The 19,831-nt window shown below is 37.7% G+C and overlaps 1 protein-coding gene across 5 annotated transcripts in view; it reads right to left on the reverse strand.

Moving 5' to 3' along the window:
* The window catches only part of LOC107993497 (lachesin), a 405,235-nt gene extending 385,749 nt beyond the window's left edge, over positions 1-19,486 (reverse strand). For all 5 annotated transcript variants that reach the window (XM_017049939.3, XM_017049938.3, XM_017049940.3 and 2 more), the window contains exons 1-2: positions 18,195-19,486; positions 11,914-12,040 (exon numbers count right to left, since the gene is read on the reverse strand). In XM_017049939.3, coding sequence (XP_016905428.1) covers positions 11,914-11,977 — 64 coding nt within the window. In that variant the 5' untranslated portion in view covers positions 11,978-12,040; positions 18,195-19,486. The remainder of the gene's footprint in view (positions 1-11,913; positions 12,041-18,194) is intronic.
* Between the last annotated feature and the right edge of the window lie 345 nt (positions 19,487-19,831).

Raw genomic sequence — 19,831 nt, forward strand, 5'->3', positions numbered from 1 at the left:
AAAGTGCTTGAGCAGGTAACGCTGCCCGTCCAACTAACGACGTCTGATTATTGCGGGCCGAAGATAAATTCACTTGATTTCACCCCCAGGCCTAGTTACATCTCGCGTGGATACATCGGTTGTCTGGAAGCTGGAGCAATCCACGAGTCCATTCCATTTTGCTATCGACATCTCCGGTTAACGAAACCTCCGTCTCGAATTTATTTATGAGAAAGGATAAGAGATAGAGATGAAGAAGAACACACCCTTAGTGAAATCGTGTACGCACAGATTGCGTTCGAGAATAATGCTAGATTGCTCCATTAATTTTTCTCTGTTATATTATCCGAAAAATGTTTAACGATAAACGTTGAATAGTATCAGAGCTAAATATTGATCCATATATCGATTAAAAATTATTAGCTCAACAGATATTTCGATTACTTATTGTTATATGAAAGGAAATGTGAAAGAGCGAGATATATTTTATCTCTCAAAAGAATCGATATGCTTTCGTCGTTATAATATGCGAAAATTAAGATGTCAAAATCGAGTATAATACACGTTGGTTGGAGCAGCGATAATAGAGATCGTCGTTTCGATATCGCGACATGTTATTTTATCGTATTAAACAGAGCTAATTGGTATTCGAAGCTTTCCAAGTTATCGAGAAATAAGTAAATCGAGGATATACATTACGCATGATCCCTCTGATTGCTGCTCCACTGTTTCCTCTTTGTAACGGGACATCGATATTCCCCCCTTCGCCCTCAATTCGACCGATTATTTCGTTCCTTTCGGTGTGTTGTCTCGAGAGAAGATGCAGAGTGGCTCTTGAATTCAGTAAGGAAAATGACGGATACGGTCAGAGGAGGAAGGGAAGCTGGCGGGCCTCTTTTCACCCGTCCATCGTGCATCGATTTTCCTTCAAAGAGCATTATTCGAATATACTTTCCACGCGGATGAGTAAGCCAGGACGAGGTGATGAGCTATTGAAAGCTCTGGCTCTCCTCGCAAAGTGTGGCGAGGCATTGGCCGGATCAATGGGAGTAAAACTCGTCCGCGACGTTTAATTAAAATCTTTGGCGAGATCTGAATCGGCCGAAATTATTCCCCCGTTGATCTTTCCGATCGGTTTCGTTTGTTGCCCGTTCAATCGAGAAATTAAAATCGCGCCGATTAATATGAAAATTTATCGAAAACCTGTTAAAACCGGTCCATCTCCGCGATGCGCCGATTAATCAAAGTGAAACGTTCCGGCGAAATCGAACGAGAGGGAATTACGTGGGGGGTTGGGATGGAAACAAACGAGAAGGACAGGGAAGAAATCGAGAGAAACAGTAGGGAATTTCTTTTCTCGTTTCTTTTCAACGGAAACTCGTTTATAAATAATTTACGCGTAGAGTGAAAAGCATAAGCGAATCGAGAATCCCGATACTTCAAACCTTTTTTAACTTGGTAAAAAACTTGTGTAACGATTCGTAATCCCCTTAATTCCCTTTTCTAAAGATGATTTTATATCGCAACGTAACGAATAGAAAAGTAGGGAAAAGAATTTTTGCTTCGATCTTTTCTGTTACGAAATATTATCTTTTTTCAAAAAAGATTTTATTTTAAGAGAAAGGACGAAACTTGTCAAGAAATGTTTAATTTTTGATACTCCATCTCCCAATTCTTTGTAAAAAAAATTCTCGAAAAAGTTAGAATCAGAATTATATTTAAATAAACTTTAGATAACAATTTCATAAATTATTGTATTCGAAGCGGAATTATAGCTGCTGTAGATTGTATAAAAAATAATTCGTTCATCGATCGATCCAAATTGTCAGGAATCCACCATGCTGGCGGAAGAAGCGATGATCAAAGATCGATCGAAGAGAGAATTCGGGAAAGACACCTGGGCTGAACGAGACTTGGAGTGCCAATAATCTGTCATCGAAACAAGCGTCTCCGTTTCCTGTTTTCGACATAGTTTCAAATGGCGCGTCACGTTCGCATCGCTTAACCCGACGCACGTTCGAATACCTGTGACAAATATTTAACGTTCCCGCCAACCGTTGATTTCTACCAATTGTCCACTGATTTCACGTCCAAATGAAAACTTCTCTTCGCAGGCAGTTCGATCTAACGAGTTTTGGAAATTGCACGGCAGGATTGATTTTCGAATACGTTGAACTTAGAAGCGGATGATAAAATAAAAAGCTTGCGTGAGGGAAAATTTTTTCAAGTGAAATTATAAATGGATGTTAAAGATTTTAATATATTTGATCTCTTTTAAAAATTCAGAGATTATTTAAAAGAAATTACAGGAATCTAATACTAGATCATAATAATAGATTTTTATCAATTATCACGTATTAATAATTTTTCCTTTTTATTTTAAAACAAATTTGCAAATTAAATTTTAAAAAATGATGCAAAATATTAAAAATTATGAGTAATACGTGTATATATATATATATATATATATAAATACATACATATATATATATATATATATAAATACATACACATATTTTACATACCAACCCAACCATTTGAAAGATTGATTTCACCGATAACGAAACATGATTTTAATTTGCATATCGCCTCTAGTTTTTCGCCAATATTTCTTTTTTTTTTTATCAACTGACAAAAGAACGTACAAAAATCGGGGAAAGTGGTTTCGAAGTTAAAAATAAAGTTTCCTCTAACACCGGTTAAAAACTATTTCCCTTATATCCAGCAACAATCTCTACGATAAAAAAAAATAAAAAAGTGGGCCAAGAATCGCCATCCTCATCGAAATGTGAAACATCGACGCGGTCGAATCGTGGCTGCACACCTTCGATAAATTGAGCATCCAAGAATAGAGGGATATCTCACAGGCTCTAAAGTACGGTCGCATCCGTCGTGCAAGTATTAACCCTGTGATTTGTCGCGTCTCTTTCTTCCTTTTTTTTTTCTTATTTCTCCTCCTCGCGTCTTACCTTCTCCCCTGGCGTCCACCCTCCCTCTCGACAAGTTTTTTTCCTCCGACGAATCTCGCGCGAAATCCCATTTATATGATAAACCTCTTGTATTTTTTCACGCAAAAAAAGCTAGCTGAATTCTTAGCTGAAGGCTATACGTGTGTTCGAAATAACATGTACAGCTAGGATAATTGATGATTCCAATAATTGGAAGGGATATTTTTTGAAAATGTGCCAGTAGCACATAATACATTTGCTTCAACGAAATTTTTCAACGATAACAAGCGAGATTTCGTGGACTATCCGCGAGGCAAAAAATAAATATTCTCATTTTTTTAAATGAAATAACTCATAAACTTTCGCGTTTTTGGATAAAGGAACAACCTTTATAGATACCATTTTTCCATAACCGAGAACGGGGAAAAATAACGCTCGGTTAGCGGGGGAGGAGGGGAGGGGGAAGCTTCTTTACGGGAGAAACTTTATCCCTTTACATCATTCCAGTTTCTTTGCCTTGAAAATGTGGAGGGGAAAAAATATGACAAAGGTATGGACGAGAGAGGGATCTCGTAGTATCGAAAATTTACGTGAGGACAAGGAACAAGGATACTTTGGTGGAATTTCAAATAATAAAATTCATTCACACGAACGCAATTTGTACGGGGAAAAAAAAAAGAAGAATAAAAAAAGGCGAGAGAGAAGCTATTAAAATCAAGCAAAATATCATATTCGAAACACGCATTACACGATTCAACCATTCTCCAAAACTTTGGAAAAAACTTTCTTCTCAAACTGACCGTATCTCGATGTTAAAACTCCAACGTGAAACCGTCCATCGATTTTCCCTCCGCCCTTTCCGATAGTCTCCATGAATCTACAACTTCCAACAAAACATACCTGTGCAACCCCGTTTTAAATCCGCGTTGGCAAAGAAAATGTTACGCTCGAAGCGATCGAGGCGATTTCGTTTTCGTTACAATTTCGAACAAAGTGGGCTCTCTCGTTTCTCGGTTACCTCCTTTTACTTTTATCGCGGAAAAATTGGCATACGTGTTACGTCCTCCATTCCTTTTCTTCTTTTTTTTTCTTTTTTAAATAACCATTCCTTATCCGAGTCTTTGTGCTTTACCTCCTTTAGAGCAAAGCAGCGACGCTTTATACGTTCCGGCGCGCGCGTTGATCCAAGGATTTCTTGGAATGGCGTGGCACCATCCCTTGCGCTATTAAATTCTCGATAAACATTCGCGAAATCCGCGAACATCTTCCGACTCGATCTTGGTTTCCCTTGGTGTTCGAAGAGATGTGAAATTTTGTGGAATTTATTGATCTTCTTTTTCTTTTGATACGATCTTGGTTTACAAGTTTACGTTTGAGCGTCTGTGATGGCTGACCGATCTTTGAAACGAATATCAAATTGTCGAGGATGATAAAAGTTATTTTTTTGTTATGAGAATCATAACAAAGAGAAAGAGGGATTAATTGATTCTCAATCGGATTAATAGATGGATAAAAATTGAAATGTTTTTATTTATATCGAGAAAATATGACGAATATTGGATTTGACGAATGTGGAAGCGGATCAAGGTTTCGGTGTAATCCATTTAGAAAGAGGCTTCATAGATTTCAAAATATTTTCTCCCGTATAGAATCGTAACACGTCTTTATAGAATTGAAACCGAGTTTTTAAAATTTTCAAAAAAATAATATCTCGTTACGGTAATTACAACTACAAAATATGCATACTTTTATATTTAACGCAAAAGGAAAAATTGTTATACTTTTTTTATTTCGATGACATTTTTTAATTAGCGAAAAGTAGGAAGAAGAAAGGGGGGAAGAAAAAAGAAATTAACCTAAGGGAATAAGTTTCAAAAAATATGATATTTTTTTCCTCTTTTAATCGTAAATGAAAAACAACTTATCATCGAAGGATGATCAACAAAGTTAAAATGGAACATGCTGTTTGCGGGGAAAGTTTAATTTAATTTCTCGAGCTTGCTTCTCTCGAAAGTTCAATTTCAAATCGTACTACTTTTCTTCCCGGACTCCAATATGATCTATATCACTTTCAACGCAATAAATCTACCAAAGCTTCGACACATTTTCTTGGACATTCGTATATCGCCCTAGATATATCTGACCATTCTTAAAGAAAGATATCTTTTTTTCCAAGTATAATGGGAATAAAATGATTCATAAGATCGTAAAACATAAATCATCGCGGATTAAAATAACGAAAGTTTATAAAACGCTCGAATATCATTTTCCTTCTATTTGTTTCCGATTTTCATCGATCCTCTCGATTGCTTCGATAATAATTAATACGAAATACTAGATTCATTAACCTATTTTAAACTGCGCAAGAAGCAGCTCGTTAGCTTTCATAGGACATATAAGGATGCCCCGCATTCCCTGCGTCTATTATATGCACATTCCTGCTTTGTCCGATCAAGCTTCATCAGATCGTAATGAAATTCTAATCAATATTGAATATCAAAGCCGTATATCGATTTAAACCTTCTACCAAATCTCCAAAGAACGTTGATTAATCTTCCTCTTCTCCTAAGAGAAAAATCTCACAAATCCAATTAATTTAAGTGGTTTCTCAAATTGATGGCTCTTAAATTAAGAATTCAGAATCAAATGAAAAAATTCTTCAAAAATCTAGAAAATCTAGAAAATAATATATCTTGATTACAATCAGAATCCCAGAAGAGTTTTCTTTGCAGAAAGAATGGACGAAAATAGTCTCGCGACAATTTCGTAAAACTTGTTCATTTTTGTAATAAATTATATATTAATATTACTTAAAAAAAAAAATTTCATCATACGAAAGTGATATTTCATTATATATTTTTTCATAAAACGAGCTATTCAAAATCGTATTACGCGTTGCAGTTAATATAATTGATGAAGTTGTTATAACTGTGGTTAAATACGGAGATGGAAAAGCCAATAATTAACTAACTATAGTATACTTCGCTAATCTAGTTTTTCCCGTAGTTGCCACAAAGGGAATTTTTCTGACGACCGTTGTGGTCTACGATGATCGTTTCGAAATAAATCTCTTCGTCAACAACGAATTCTCCCTCCAAGAATCATCTCGGATAAGAAGCGAGACACAATAAAACGAAGTGGAAGTTTCGCGTTTGTTAAGGAAAATCGAGTTCGATTGGAAACGCGACAAAGACCAAGGTTTTTGCGTCGATTTTTCTTTTCTTCCCATCGTGCACAATAACCGTCTAGTTAGCCATCTCCACGGCCGAGGAGACAATAGGAAAGGCGGCAATTTATGCATCGACAACACTTTTATTCTCTTCGTTCCACGCGGAGTGGATTTGTATCAGAACGATGAACGAGGTGCCTCCAAGACGTGACCTTAGAAAGAGGGTTGCGCTTAAAGAGGGATCTAGATCTCGATGAACTGAAACGCCCCCAGGTATTCCGCCCTCGATGCTAAGTTACGTGTGTGTTCCGTGATCGATCACGACTCGAAAAGAAAGTTTTGATTATCGAAAGAATGAAATTTCTAAGATATGAATATGTAACGAGTGAAAATCCTTCTCTCCTAAATTTTGAAATTTTTATTTTTCCAAATTCGACAAATATATTTCGATTCGAACACGTTGTACAATTTATTCTAGAAAAAGTCTTTAACGCTTGAATGAATTTGGCTAAATCGTCAGCCTTCATCTTACGAAACCCCAGCGGAACTAGAAACCCAGATCCTCGCTAATCACATACCTCGGTGTTTTCAGCAACGTGAACGAGCACGGGGAAGAAGAGGAAAGAAAGAAGGGAGCAAGAGAAACGCAATTGGAGCAAACTCGGCCCGGGACGCGATAAGAAGCGACAGAAACAGAGCGGATTCGAAACGGGGCGATCGGATGATCCTAACGAATCTAGGTAAAAACGTCCAAACCCCTTTCGAACTCGTTGCAAACTGGCTAAGAATTGACAATTAGGGTCGATCTGTTTTTTCCAGATAACGACTCTCGCTTCCTCCACCCCGCAACTTCGTGGAAACCAAGTTCCATAAACCATGAGAGAGAGAGAGAGAAAGGGGGGGGTCGGGTTGATTTAAGCCCCGCAGGAGGTGGTAGAAATCTTTGATAAGGCACGGCCAGCGCGAACGCTGATTGGTCGCCCGAGGCCTCGCGTCACCGTTCAAACAATGCGCTCCCTGCTAACAATGCAATCCCCGACCGAGATAAAGATATATAGAGACCGGCAACCTATATCTGGCGGGCCCGGCTAAACCGGCTGCGCCATGATCTTCTTACATCATAGCCGGATATACCGTCGTGGCTCTCAAAGGCGGAGGAAACGGGTCGCGAACAACAACCCACAGCCTCCATCCAGTTATCACTTATCCTCGCGACTTTTTCACTCTTCCTATTCCCCGGCCACTCTCAAACTTTTCCCCTCCCATTGTTCGTCCCGAGACGTCGCGAGAATCGAGACACAGCGCGCGCTTTCGAACCGTTCGATCGTGAGGACCGTGAACTACTACGAAGAGAGAGAGGGGACACTGCTCTCCCTTTGTGCGCGAGAGAGAGGGATGGATGGAGAGACGAAATGGAGTGTGAAATTACAAACGGATATAAAGTTTCTGGGATGTGGAGAAAGAGGAGAAGAGGGGGGAAAGAAAGCTGAGCTTTCTAGGAAGGAATTGAAGTTTAACGACGATGGAACTCGTTTGAATTTGACATCCATCGATCCGAAATTTAATTACAATTATGCACTGATCTAGTTTTCCGAGAGGAGAGGGGTCGATATAGGGATAGGGCGCAATTTCTAACGCAAACTAATTAATTGTTTCGATATTCTAGGTGCATCGTATATAAGGTTGTGCGTTATAATAAAAGAAAACGATGTACAAATAATATTTTGTACTGCGATCGATTCAAGATATAGAAAAATAAGTTATATCAGAAGTAAATCTACTCAAGCCTCGATATTTCGTCTTTAATATCCAATAATAAATGTTCGACGAATTGATAACGCAATTGCGACTCCCAACGAGCTTGTAAGTAATGATAAGACCAGTATCGTACATTATCTTTCGCAAGATTATTTTATTCTAAGATCCTAACGTTACCTCATCCTTAATTCTCATCACTTTAATCAAATTTAAATATCGTTTTACAATTACGATTGATAAGAATAACGCTGATAAAAATTCGATATTTTCTCGCATAAAAACGATATATATATATATATATAATTATAAAAATATTACAAGATATATATTTTCCCGCGCACAGAAATAATGGAATGGAGGGAGGGAGAAAGGCGACACGAAGAGGGAATAGAAGGATGGAGATGAGTTTGAATTTGGCCCACGCCTCGTTAATTTTTCGCCCCGTGTCACTGCATTGTTTGCCCGGGGAAAAGAGAGTGTTTATTGCCCGCAGCTCGAGACGAAAGTCGACGGGTTCCCTTTACGTGTTTTTCTTTTTTTTCTCTTTCTTTTTCTTTTCGAGTGCACGCGACTCGTACAATCATGGATCTCCTCGAGCATTCTCGTTTTAATGATTCCGATCTAACAAGTTGCGCGTCCCTATATATGCACGGATTGTTCGAAATGATCCAACGGTGTTCGACGAGCGAGACTTTTTATTCCACGGATAGAATTTCGATGATGGAAGGAGATGAAGGATCGATCGAAAGTGTTTATACGCAAATTTAAACTGTCATCAAAATTAATAATAATTCTATTTTACGAGAAGCATCGTGAGTATGTTTATTTATGTACGGAGAAAAATTTCTTTGTTGGAAAATAATACATCAAATCGATGCTTGAAGTTTTTTGACATTATTTTCGTAATGGATAGAGCAGGATTTTCATCAAAATCAAATTTTCCATGATGGATAAATTTTCTTTTAAGATAAGTTAGAAGATTTATTTTTATCAAGTATACGTAAAATATATTCGTCGAAGGAATTGATGACTGTTTCTTCAATGGATGGATCAATTATCGGATCCATTATTGATCGATGCGTATTAAGGTATTTGCTTTCGTAGAATGAATTTTAATGGAAAATTTACATCTCATCAATTTCCTAGATATAGCTCGAATATATCGCGATCTTAATTACCGAAGAATTAATTTGTTTTTCTCCATGTTACACGTGTTGCATTTAATCTTTCATATATGAAAGCCATAAATAGAAAATAGAATATTAAATCTAAAATTAAATCGAATATTAAAAATGCACACGAATGTTCCGCAAATATCGTGTTTGAGAAAAAAATATTTGAGATAATCCATTAAATCATTAACTTTTGAAATATTATATAAATTAATTATATGGAGAAAAATGTTAAAAAACATCAAAAAATTTTTGTCAGGAATTTTTATTTATTCGTATTTATTTTCCAGATATTTGAGCGTTTCCGATTATACTACGTGTACGTATACGAATATATTAAATATCGATTGACACAGTTTCGTGGAAAATTGTTATTATGGAAAAGAAATTAATATATTTTAAAGATTGCCGATAAACACACCCAGCTGATAAAATAAAATTTCTATACTTTTCCCAGGATTAAAATATCCTGAATAGTTCTCACGAAAGTTAATTAATATCAAAGTGATTAGCAATTAATAAAGTTTCGAGGTAAGGCAAATAATATTTTACATCACAACCCGGTAATCCTGAAAATATATCTTGCCAACAAGATGAATGAAACTTTGAGCATCGGCTGGAAGAGGAGAAATGTCGATATTGTCCTCGATGAATCCATTTATAGAATAAAATAGGACAGTCTGTGTACGTATAACCGACTATACTATATTTACGGCGAAACAAGATATCCTGAACGCGTTCGATCAACGTTTCGATCTGCGTGCAATAAAGATAAATTCTCGAAAATTCCCCTTTAAAATTTATCCCCTCGTCTCGATTCATGAAAACATTTGGAACGAAACAAAATCAATTTGAAACAAAACAGTCCTAAAACGCTTCGTTTTCCCATTAATTATCGCCATGTTATATACGCTCGACTTTCGAGCACATACATCCCCCTAACTCTGCCACGATACGTTCACTCTCCCTCCACGAGTCGAGGATCGAACTCGTTCGCACTCGAACACGTGCAGACGCGTGTCGGCGAACAAACGAGCCAACTTTGATTCGCACACCCCTCGCGAGGGGCGCCACGCAACGAAATTCAACCTCCTCCTCGACGAAATATCCGTTGAAAAGGGGCCGTTTCCATCAAGGAAATTATATTCTTCCGTATCGAGAAGACGGAGTTTTCTCTCTCGCGAAAGGAAGGCCGTTCGTTTGTTCTGGGTCAAACATCGCGTCAGCATGTGTGCACAACTTCCTTTGTGGTCGCTGGGCGAGGAGATGGAAGAAAAAATGATAGAAGAGGGAGGGAAGAGGGAGGGAGGCGCGTCATTTTCCGGATGTAATCGTGACCTAATATCTATCGAGTGCTCGGAGAGAAAATTAAATTAGACGCCCCGTCAACCGATCGATACGAGAGCGGCCTCCTCTCGCCGCTTTGGAAAATGTTTAATTACGGGCGTATTGCTCACGGGGAAAATGGTAAAACTAGCTACTCGATCGGTGTAACTCGCCGCGTCGTTAAGTTATAGACGCGAATTAATGCCGGTTCGAGGGTGTAGCCCGCGGTATACGCGAAGTGGAATTCTCGTTGCGCCTCGAAAATCACTTTGCAAACTGTAACAATATTATCGTTAATTGCCACCTTGCGTTCCAAGTGTCCCTCCCCCCGAAACGGGCGCGACAAGAAAGGGAAAAGAAAGGTGGAAAGTTCGTTAACGAGTCGAAACAGCTATTCTCGAATCTCGAGGTTGAATGCGAATGCAGCGTAGAGCAAAGGAAAACTTTGAAAACTCGTCGAGCAGACCTTATTTTAATTATGTTTCCACCCAGGAACAACGGATCGACGAGCAACCCTTTCGAACACGTTGAACACGTGAAACGAAAGGACGAATCGAACGAAACGAAAATGCTCGAATTGGAAGAATTTATACAGGTTTTTCTTTCTGTCGACGGTTCGATAAGGGATCCGATAAGGGCTCCCACTGGCCTGCACAATTTCACCGCCTAATTGCGATTTTAAATGTTTGCGGCGAAATGTATCGTTCGCATGCTCGTTCCCAATTAAAATCGACGAGGAACAATTTTCGAGCAAGTGGCAGAGGAAATAGAAGCGCATATAACGAGTAAAGGAACTAACCGCATAATAAATCAAACGAATTGGAGAACTCCAATTATCGTAAACCTCCATCGCGGAAAATTTTAACTGGAACTTCTTTATGTGCCGGTAAATGTATTTCACGTTTATCCAATAATGTTGGAACGATTCTCCTATCTAAATAAAATTTCTGCTACTTTGTGCCAGAATGATACCACATTCGATGTATTCAAATATCGATATATTCGGTTGATATTTCGAAAGATCGAAACGTTAAAGAAAATCCACTTTATGAATATTCGAGGGAGAGAGAAAAGTTTGATCAAATATGGTACAAAAAACTAACTTGGAAATGGAACAATTTTCAATCGCGAAAAATATTAAATTGTACGAGGACGATTAAATTGCAATAAAATTTTGTCATTATTTAATTATCCCCTCGAATCGACAAAAATTTAATTCTCCGTAATGGAAAATTCCATTATTATGATTACGTTTCTCGTATTTCCGTTAGTCCTCTCTGAATTGTAAGAAAAAAAGTTTCAGCCGAGATTAAACGGAATCCTTGTCCTCTCGAAAATTCACTCCCTATAATTTTTAAAAAAATTCAAATTTCGATCTTGTCCACTCGCGAAAAACCACCTCCCAATGTATATATATATATACATATTCGTTGAGGATTCGACAAAGAAAGAAGGGAGAGCAACAAAGTTCGAGTAACCAAGCTGGGTTGACCCGAACCTCGCTCTCCTACCTACTCGTAATTATTAATTCACGCGATAAGCGTTTTATAATGCAACTCACCGTTATTAATCGCGGCGAAAGCGACGGCGCTGAGCAGCCATGCAGCCACGCTGATGGCGGACATCTTCGTTTCCCTCGTTGCAAGTTTCACCTCACATAATACGTGCCCGTTGGACGTTGGGACGAGCTGGAAAGGAGAACGGACACGTTGTATTAAAACCGTGTACGTGCGGCCCTAAGATATTGCACGTTCGCCTCTCGTGCGTTCGTAATCTTCTCTAGAAGAGAACCGACCGTTTCTCTAATATCAAGTTGGACACAACGTGACGTGACGTATGCGCGTTCCCACGGGACAAACTAATTTTTCACTTAACGCTAGATTTATATAATAAAATGTAACGTGGAAAAATATTGTTGCTCGCGTTTTTAAAAATGCATTCACAAGAGAAAGTTGAGTAAGAGGTGGATATATTTGTAAATTTATTTTATAGTTTTCATTCTATGAAAAGTAAGTTCACTTCTCTCTTTATTACGATTTTTCTATTTTTGAGATGGAATAAAGGGAAATCGTTCGCGTTCGTAAAGATGAATTATCCATTGTTTTGCATCGATACTTGTGGAAAATTATAAGGAAGTTTGAATTTTTATAACTTAATCTTTCTATGATAAATATCATTGACAAACCGATAAAGTATCAAAAGATATGAATTATTTCATCAAATTTTTCTACCTGCTCGAAAAATAGCACGAACCAAGCAATTTTAACGAACACTCGGAAACGAAAATCGCTCGATAACGAACTAGGTCACAAGTTTACGCAAACTTTATTACTCCCAAGTTTTATATTCATCTTGGGAGCGCACCATACGCATCATATTAAGCTATATTAATATACGGTAGCAACAAAATATCCTCGTCACAAAGGTTGTCTCGATCGATAAAACGATACCCATTCTTCAAAGATAGCAACAACTCATCGAGCAACGTAATCGTTCGACAAACATCCCCCCTCGAAAAGTTTCCTCGAAATCCCTCGCGCGTGTCTCCATTGAGAAAAATTCTTTCCTCCTCTCCCGTTCCTCAAATCTCATTATCCTTCCTCCAAACGAATTCGAGAAGCGGCTCGTCAACCTTCTATATATATATATAACCTCGCGCCAAAAAGGTAGCCAACGGTTCTTCAACCCCTGCAAAATGGCCCTACGTTTGCCAGGTCTCTCTGACTCCTGCCGACCCTCTTCGCCCTCCATTTATTCGAATTGCACGCGACGCTCCTCCTCGACGAGACGCGCGTGAGATCCCTTTGACAGGGTGCAACGGGGCCAGGGCGAGAGAGGAGGGGTGGGAGAGACTTGGAAACGCGACAATGGAGGAGAGGAGAGATGTTGGAGAAGAGAAAAAATAGAAACATGGAATTAGGAAAAGGGAAACAAATAACGGAGGAGGGGATGGCAACGCGAGAAAGGAAGAAGTAGATGGAGACAGGCTTGAGAGAGAGAAAGAGAGCGAGAGTTAGGCGAAAGGGGGAGGAAAAAAGAGAAGAAGGGTGAAGGGAAAGCTATCACTCTATCCGCCCCATCTACTTTCCTGCACACAACTCAACCAACCCTTCAGATGCACGTTTCCCGCTAGTTCTTGGCTCCTTTCAACCGGCTTCGCTTTTACTTTATGCGCTCGTTGTACATGGACTTTATACATATATCGTCGCGCACCGTGCGCCACGAAAATCCGAAATTCCGCTTTACCATCGCGCATTCGTTTACTCAAAATTAGAACTACATTTCTTTGTTAGCAAATATCCTTGCAAGCTTTTTTTTTAATCGATTGATCAATACCAAAAAAGTGAAGTTAAAAGTTATTGGCGGATTAAAAGTTTTATCTATTTTTTTTTTTAAGAGAAGAATTAGAAAAATAAGAAAGAGAAAAGAATATTTATTAAAGAATCTATTTAGAGAAACATCGGGGAGGATGAGATTGTAACAATATTAATCTCGACAACCTTGGCAACTCCAAGGATTTCGATAGCAATCTTGCTCGGTATTAACTTAAATCTTGTTTCGAAGCGTCTGTATCTAGCTTCAGCTAGCGAGACTTATTGTTAACTAAGTTTACTTTCGTAAACAATTGAATTGTACAAGAAACATACAAACTTTACTAATGTCTGAGTGACGTGTACATACTTAAATATTCTGCAAATAGATATTAACTTGATTTATTTTGATTACATAATATGTAATGTTCTAATTTATGAAAGAATTTAAATCAAAAGGGGGAAAAAAACAATTCTCCCATTATGTAAAATTAATGTAAATTTGAAAAGAAAAATGTTATACGATTTAAAAAACAAAAGAGAATGTTTCTCAAACGAGCGAAAAATCTTTAAATCTATCATTAATTATTACTTGCCAACTTCAATAAGGAGGAAAGAAGGTATCAAACGATGCACGAAAATTGAATAGCGTAAGGAAAAGCTATATGTCTGAAAGTAACAGAAGAATTCACTTTCTCAAGCGTTTACTTATTAAATTCCTTTCATCCTCAAATATTAGTCAAATATAAAAGATTAAAGAAGAAAAAACGTTTAATTCTTTATACCATGTATAAATGAATCAAGCTTTCTTTCTGATAAACGAGCAGGATACATTGTGTTCTTCTCAATCATCTGCATACAACAAAATTGAAAAATTGTCAAAAAAATACATTTTACGTATAACACAACAGAAATCTCTTGTTTGTTGCATATTGATTTCTAAGAGCAACACTCGAAAAACAAAATGTATTATTTAACTCTACTCTCCTCTATTCTACGCATTACCGTCCCATATTATAAATAAACCACCATAAATTCACAGAGAAATAAAACACGTGTGTATATGCGCGCGCGTGAATTTTTCACTTTGAAAACAAACTTACACCTGACATAGTTTCCATAAAACGTGATCTACGATCTCGCACGTGCTCCTGCGCTTATTTATCACGAGGCAGTGTTAAAGTGGAGGATCGAGGGAAAGCCTAGCCCCTCTGAATAGCTTCATATTTTAGTCAGTCGCGGAAACAACGATAGCGATCTCGCGACTTTTTAACGAATTCATCGCTTTCGCGCGCGAAAAGCAGAAAATGGCGAGAAGAAGCGAGCGGATGAAGATAGGAAGAGGGTTCCCTTTGCCAAAAAACGGAAATAAAATGGGAGAAATATCTATATATGTATGCTCTTGCTCGGATAAACTCCGTACACATAGCGGGTTTCGCTTCCTGAGTTCGTAATAAATCAAGAAAACTCCATTTAAAGGGGAGGAAGTGGAAGAGAAGGGTCGGAACGTGTGCACAATCGTGTAATAGTATTATTTTATTTCCGACTTTTTCGACTATCGATATGCCCGCGTTTCCACGAAGCGAAATAATTGAATTGTAGCGCTAATTGCGCTTACACAATGGAATTTCGCGAAAAAACAACGATTAACACGATTTTATAGGGACATTTTATCGATGCAGAATAAAAAGGTGTAATTAATTAAATGAGAGACCGATTGAAAACACATTTCGACGCTCATATCTGATTTAAATTTCATTAAGAATAAAATCCGTCGTTTCGTTAATTTTCAAAATAATGGAAATATCATTGAAAATATTGTCGATTTTCCCCAACATCTTTCCAATAATTCTAGTATCTCTCTTGTGTCTTCCTTGTTTTTTCCATGCAAAAAAAAAATTCGAGAAAGAAACAGATTTTAATTCGAGAAAGGATATGCTTGATTTCAAGTTGCAAAGAAAATAATGTTCGTCACGATGACAAAAGATGCAGTTTCGTCCCGGTGTATTTTTGTGATAATGATATCAACCATAATTTAACCAGTACGCACGGAGAGCACATGAAGTAACATCAGCAAAAATAATAACGGTGTTCCCTACTGCTAGAATATGAAACCATTTCCCTGCGTAATTTTTACTTTCTCTACCCGTGCAAAATATTCCATGCCATCTCCGACTCTTTTCATCTTTTTTTTTTATCCTTCCATATCGCGGGGAAACTTTTTGATCCTGCGTTTTAAAATTCATTAGCGTCGGTCGGTCAAAAAGTAAACGTGTAATTTTTGTAATTTCATTCATTGTATGAAAAAGCGTGTAAGAGAGAGAGAGAGAGAGAGAGCAATGCAAAAACGTATTATATTAATTTCTGGATGGATAGGGCGAGGTCAAAAATGGACGGCGCAGTTCTTTCAAACAGTCGTAATTCATTGGCTGAAGCGGCCGTTTATTTAAAACTTTCCGTTCTCTGTCTTTGATCTGTCGATGAGACTGTTCGACTGAAAACTAAGGAATAAAATTACTGAAAGTAACGGGTGAAATTGATCATTTCTGTGAAAATTTTTTAATCTCGAATCTGCGAAATTATGGTTGCTTGAAACGGACTATTAACTCTTTTTCATCGTTTAATAATTTCATCGAAATAAATATTCACGTTTCTTTGATTATAAACCTTTCAAATTAACTTTGTAATCACGTTTCTTTTACGCTTCATTAACTTCTACGAATGAACCGACTCTCTGTTTCTCTCTTTCATTGTTTACTTGAAAATTACATGGATACAGAAATGATAATTTTTGTTCCACGAATAACACTACCGCAGAATAAATTATTTTAATAAGAGAAAAATACGTGTATTTTTTAGAATTTTTATTCTAAAGCCCTCTTTTAAATCTACAGAAAAATATTATACGAGTTAAAAATCCAATCTTGAAACTTCAAATTTATTACGTTTCTTAATAAGTATTCATCGTTGAATCCATCGAAAGAAAAATCACGCCAAACGATAATTCGTAACACGTGTTGTTTCAAACTGGTACGTCGACGAATCATGTCGATAGATATAATTTCAATACGATTATAAAAACACATTCGGGATAAAAGAAAAGAATTTCGCGAAATTGCCCGTCTGCGTGAAACGTATGCAATTTTTTCGGAACATTTCCATAATTTAAAACGGAAAGTTAAATTACCTTAGCACAGACTGAGCAAACAGCCAGCATAATTTAGCCATTCGTTGCCTTTCGAAGCAAAAAACAGACGCGATATTCGTAATTACCGCGCTTTTCGCAAAGAATGTAAGATCATCTGGCTCATTTTTGGTTTTCAGATGCGTGAACAAACAATAGGAACGCGAGTAATACTCTAAACGGGCGATTTGCCACCACGAATCGACAGTTTGCGAGCTAATCTGTCGAATAAACGCCAGCGCGTGTAATGCGCTTGTCCGGGTAACCATCGAGCGAAAGATAACGCGTACACGTTAAAACAGGATCGTTTTAATTTTATCAAACGAGCGATACCGCAAATTCCACCGCGAAATCGCGCAAAAACAAATTTTCGTGTCCCCTCCCACGTATTTATTGCTAATCCCACCGAATTGGCAATTCGTCATTCCTTCATTTATATGGATAAAAACGTTCTCTCTCTTCTTCACGCTGATTTTCATCGCAAATCATCCGTGCGTTATTGAATCTCGTGTATTTAGCGTTTATTAGACACCATAATTCTATAAATTTATCGTCAATTATGTGTACGAAACGTCATTCGATCGAAGCTTCGATTTATCGTATTTTAATTTATGGCGGTACAATTCGAAATTTGCGTTTTAATCAAGACTGATTCAACCCTAAAGTAAACTTAATAAATCATGACATACGGTATTTTAATGTGTAGGAGAATGAAATATAGAACTAAGTATAATTGATCGTGTATGCATTACCGTACGCCGTGTTTGACAGAAAACGAACGACCATTATCCAAACCAATCGTTATACTAATCGATCATTTGTAATAACTCGTGTAACATTAAAGCACCGATGCCAATCTAGCCGCAAATAAAGAGACAACAGTTGTTTACCTCGATCGCGCATGCAAAACTCCAAAGTGAAACGTTTCAATGAGGAGAACGTCATTTGTATGATTGAACGCACTACATATTGTCGAGAAGTACCCGCGCGATATGTAGGTTGATCTGTTAATAGTATTAATCAGATATACGAGTTCACGTTCTGTAAAAGCGGCACGACACGAGCAATCAATTTTAACAATGCCGTGTTAAATAATATATTGCAAAAATTATGTATAGTATCGATAACATAGAAAATAAGGCTGATTCGTCATCCAAGTTGCTATGCAAAAAAACTTTTTTATCTTTTATCTTTACTTTAAATTTGGAATATCATCCGGGAAACATTGAAAAACTCGATCGAATCGTCGATGCAATCGAAGCGAAAAGAAATTGACAATGAATGTTTCCCCATCGATTCACTGGCATGGAACTTTATTGAAGAGAAAAATGCGGTAGTTCGTCTTACCTATTGCCGTTGCTATGCCGTTTTCATCGCTCCGTCGTAGGTACGTCACAGGTTGAAAAGGCTGCTCACTTTTTTCCCATTTTTTTTCTCACTTATCCTTCTACGATTATGTCCTCTTTCCGCACGCAACACAATTTCTCACTCGCGAAAAAACGTTTAACGAAAATCTGATCGAACTCTCTTGTTAAGTCGCCGCACACGCGAATTCAACCACAGAGAACACATCGATACTGTTTTTTCTTCTATCCTTTCCACGATCGATATATCGAATCGTTCGAGCGGAAAACACTCCCGTCAATTCTATTGTCGCACGATGCCCATTGATTTTTTATAGGTTATATTATTACCTTCTTCGCACTTTGGACGTGTCATAACCTTACTTATTCGCCTTCTCTGCCGCTGTCTTTACCCGTCGTTAATTAATTTTAAACACAAGCACGACAATAGGGAATCTCAGGGGTATTTTAATTAAAACTGAAAACCGAACAGCGCACTTGACCTTCCTCACGAGAGATTTAATTGAAACTCTTTCGATAACGAGCCATGACGGTTACGCGTACATGCGTCGATTAACTGCACACTCCTGTTTCGCATATTCGATGTTCTTTCACGAACATTTCAACTTTCGATCCTATCGATAGATCGATTGCAGCGCACCTTCGATTCTCGATCGCACACAACGCTACGGTGGATATAACGCGAAACAAAAATTCAAATTTTTCTCCTCGATCAAATATTGCTCGTGAATATGCGTTTTAATAATTATTTCCACATAATAACATTTTCCAACAGTGTTATAGATGTCAACAAACGTATCACTTAACCTTCCAAGTTTCAATATAAATTTTATTTTTAACACTGTGCTCTCTCTTGTGACACTCGAAAGGATACGTCCTTCAATCGTGTATATTTTATTTTTACGAAGACACGAAACTTAACTCGACCTCATATACACAAAATCTAAGCGAGTTAACACGAACACTTGCACATGAAATTCAACGAACGTGTCAATCGCGAACAAAAAACGTTCGAAACTAGAGATTAAACGATCCTTTCTCACTTCGTATCGCGAATCACCGATCACGTGATTAGTGTCATTTCATGTTAAATACGCGTTTATTATCGATTATTTATCACGAGAAAACCGTTACGATTTCGAAACAAATAATTTTTACTAACAATTCTTGCGCGCGTGTATACGTGTACGTACGTGTACGTAATGATTACGAAATAAGATCCGACCGTGTCGCGGTACGACAGCAAACTGACGTCCTGACGGGTTGCAGCGCCCCAACGACGGTCGTCCGGTGAACCATCCACCACCGTTTCACCGCAGGAGACCCGCCACCCCCTCGCCTTACTATCCCTTCCATCCATGCCCCACTACCTGAAGCTTCTAATCGCAGGCAGGCTGTTGTACCATACACGTGAGTGTTTAGAAGCTTCTTTTTTCTGGATCGCGTTCTTCGTAAGATTTAAATCAAAAACGTGCAAAGACGAAGAATATAGTGAGTACTATTAATTTTCTGTCTCTTTATTTCTCTTGATAATATTTCTAAGATTAATAATATTAAGAAAATTCATTTGAAATTTTGCGTTTCGATGAATCTGAATTATAAAATGTTTACGAATAATAA

The sequence above is a fragment of the Apis cerana genome, linkage group LG6, assembly GCF_029169275.1.
Source record: "Apis cerana isolate GH-2021 linkage group LG6, AcerK_1.0, whole genome shotgun sequence".
NCBI classification, from domain to species: domain Eukaryota; kingdom Metazoa; phylum Arthropoda; class Insecta; order Hymenoptera; family Apidae; genus Apis; species Apis cerana.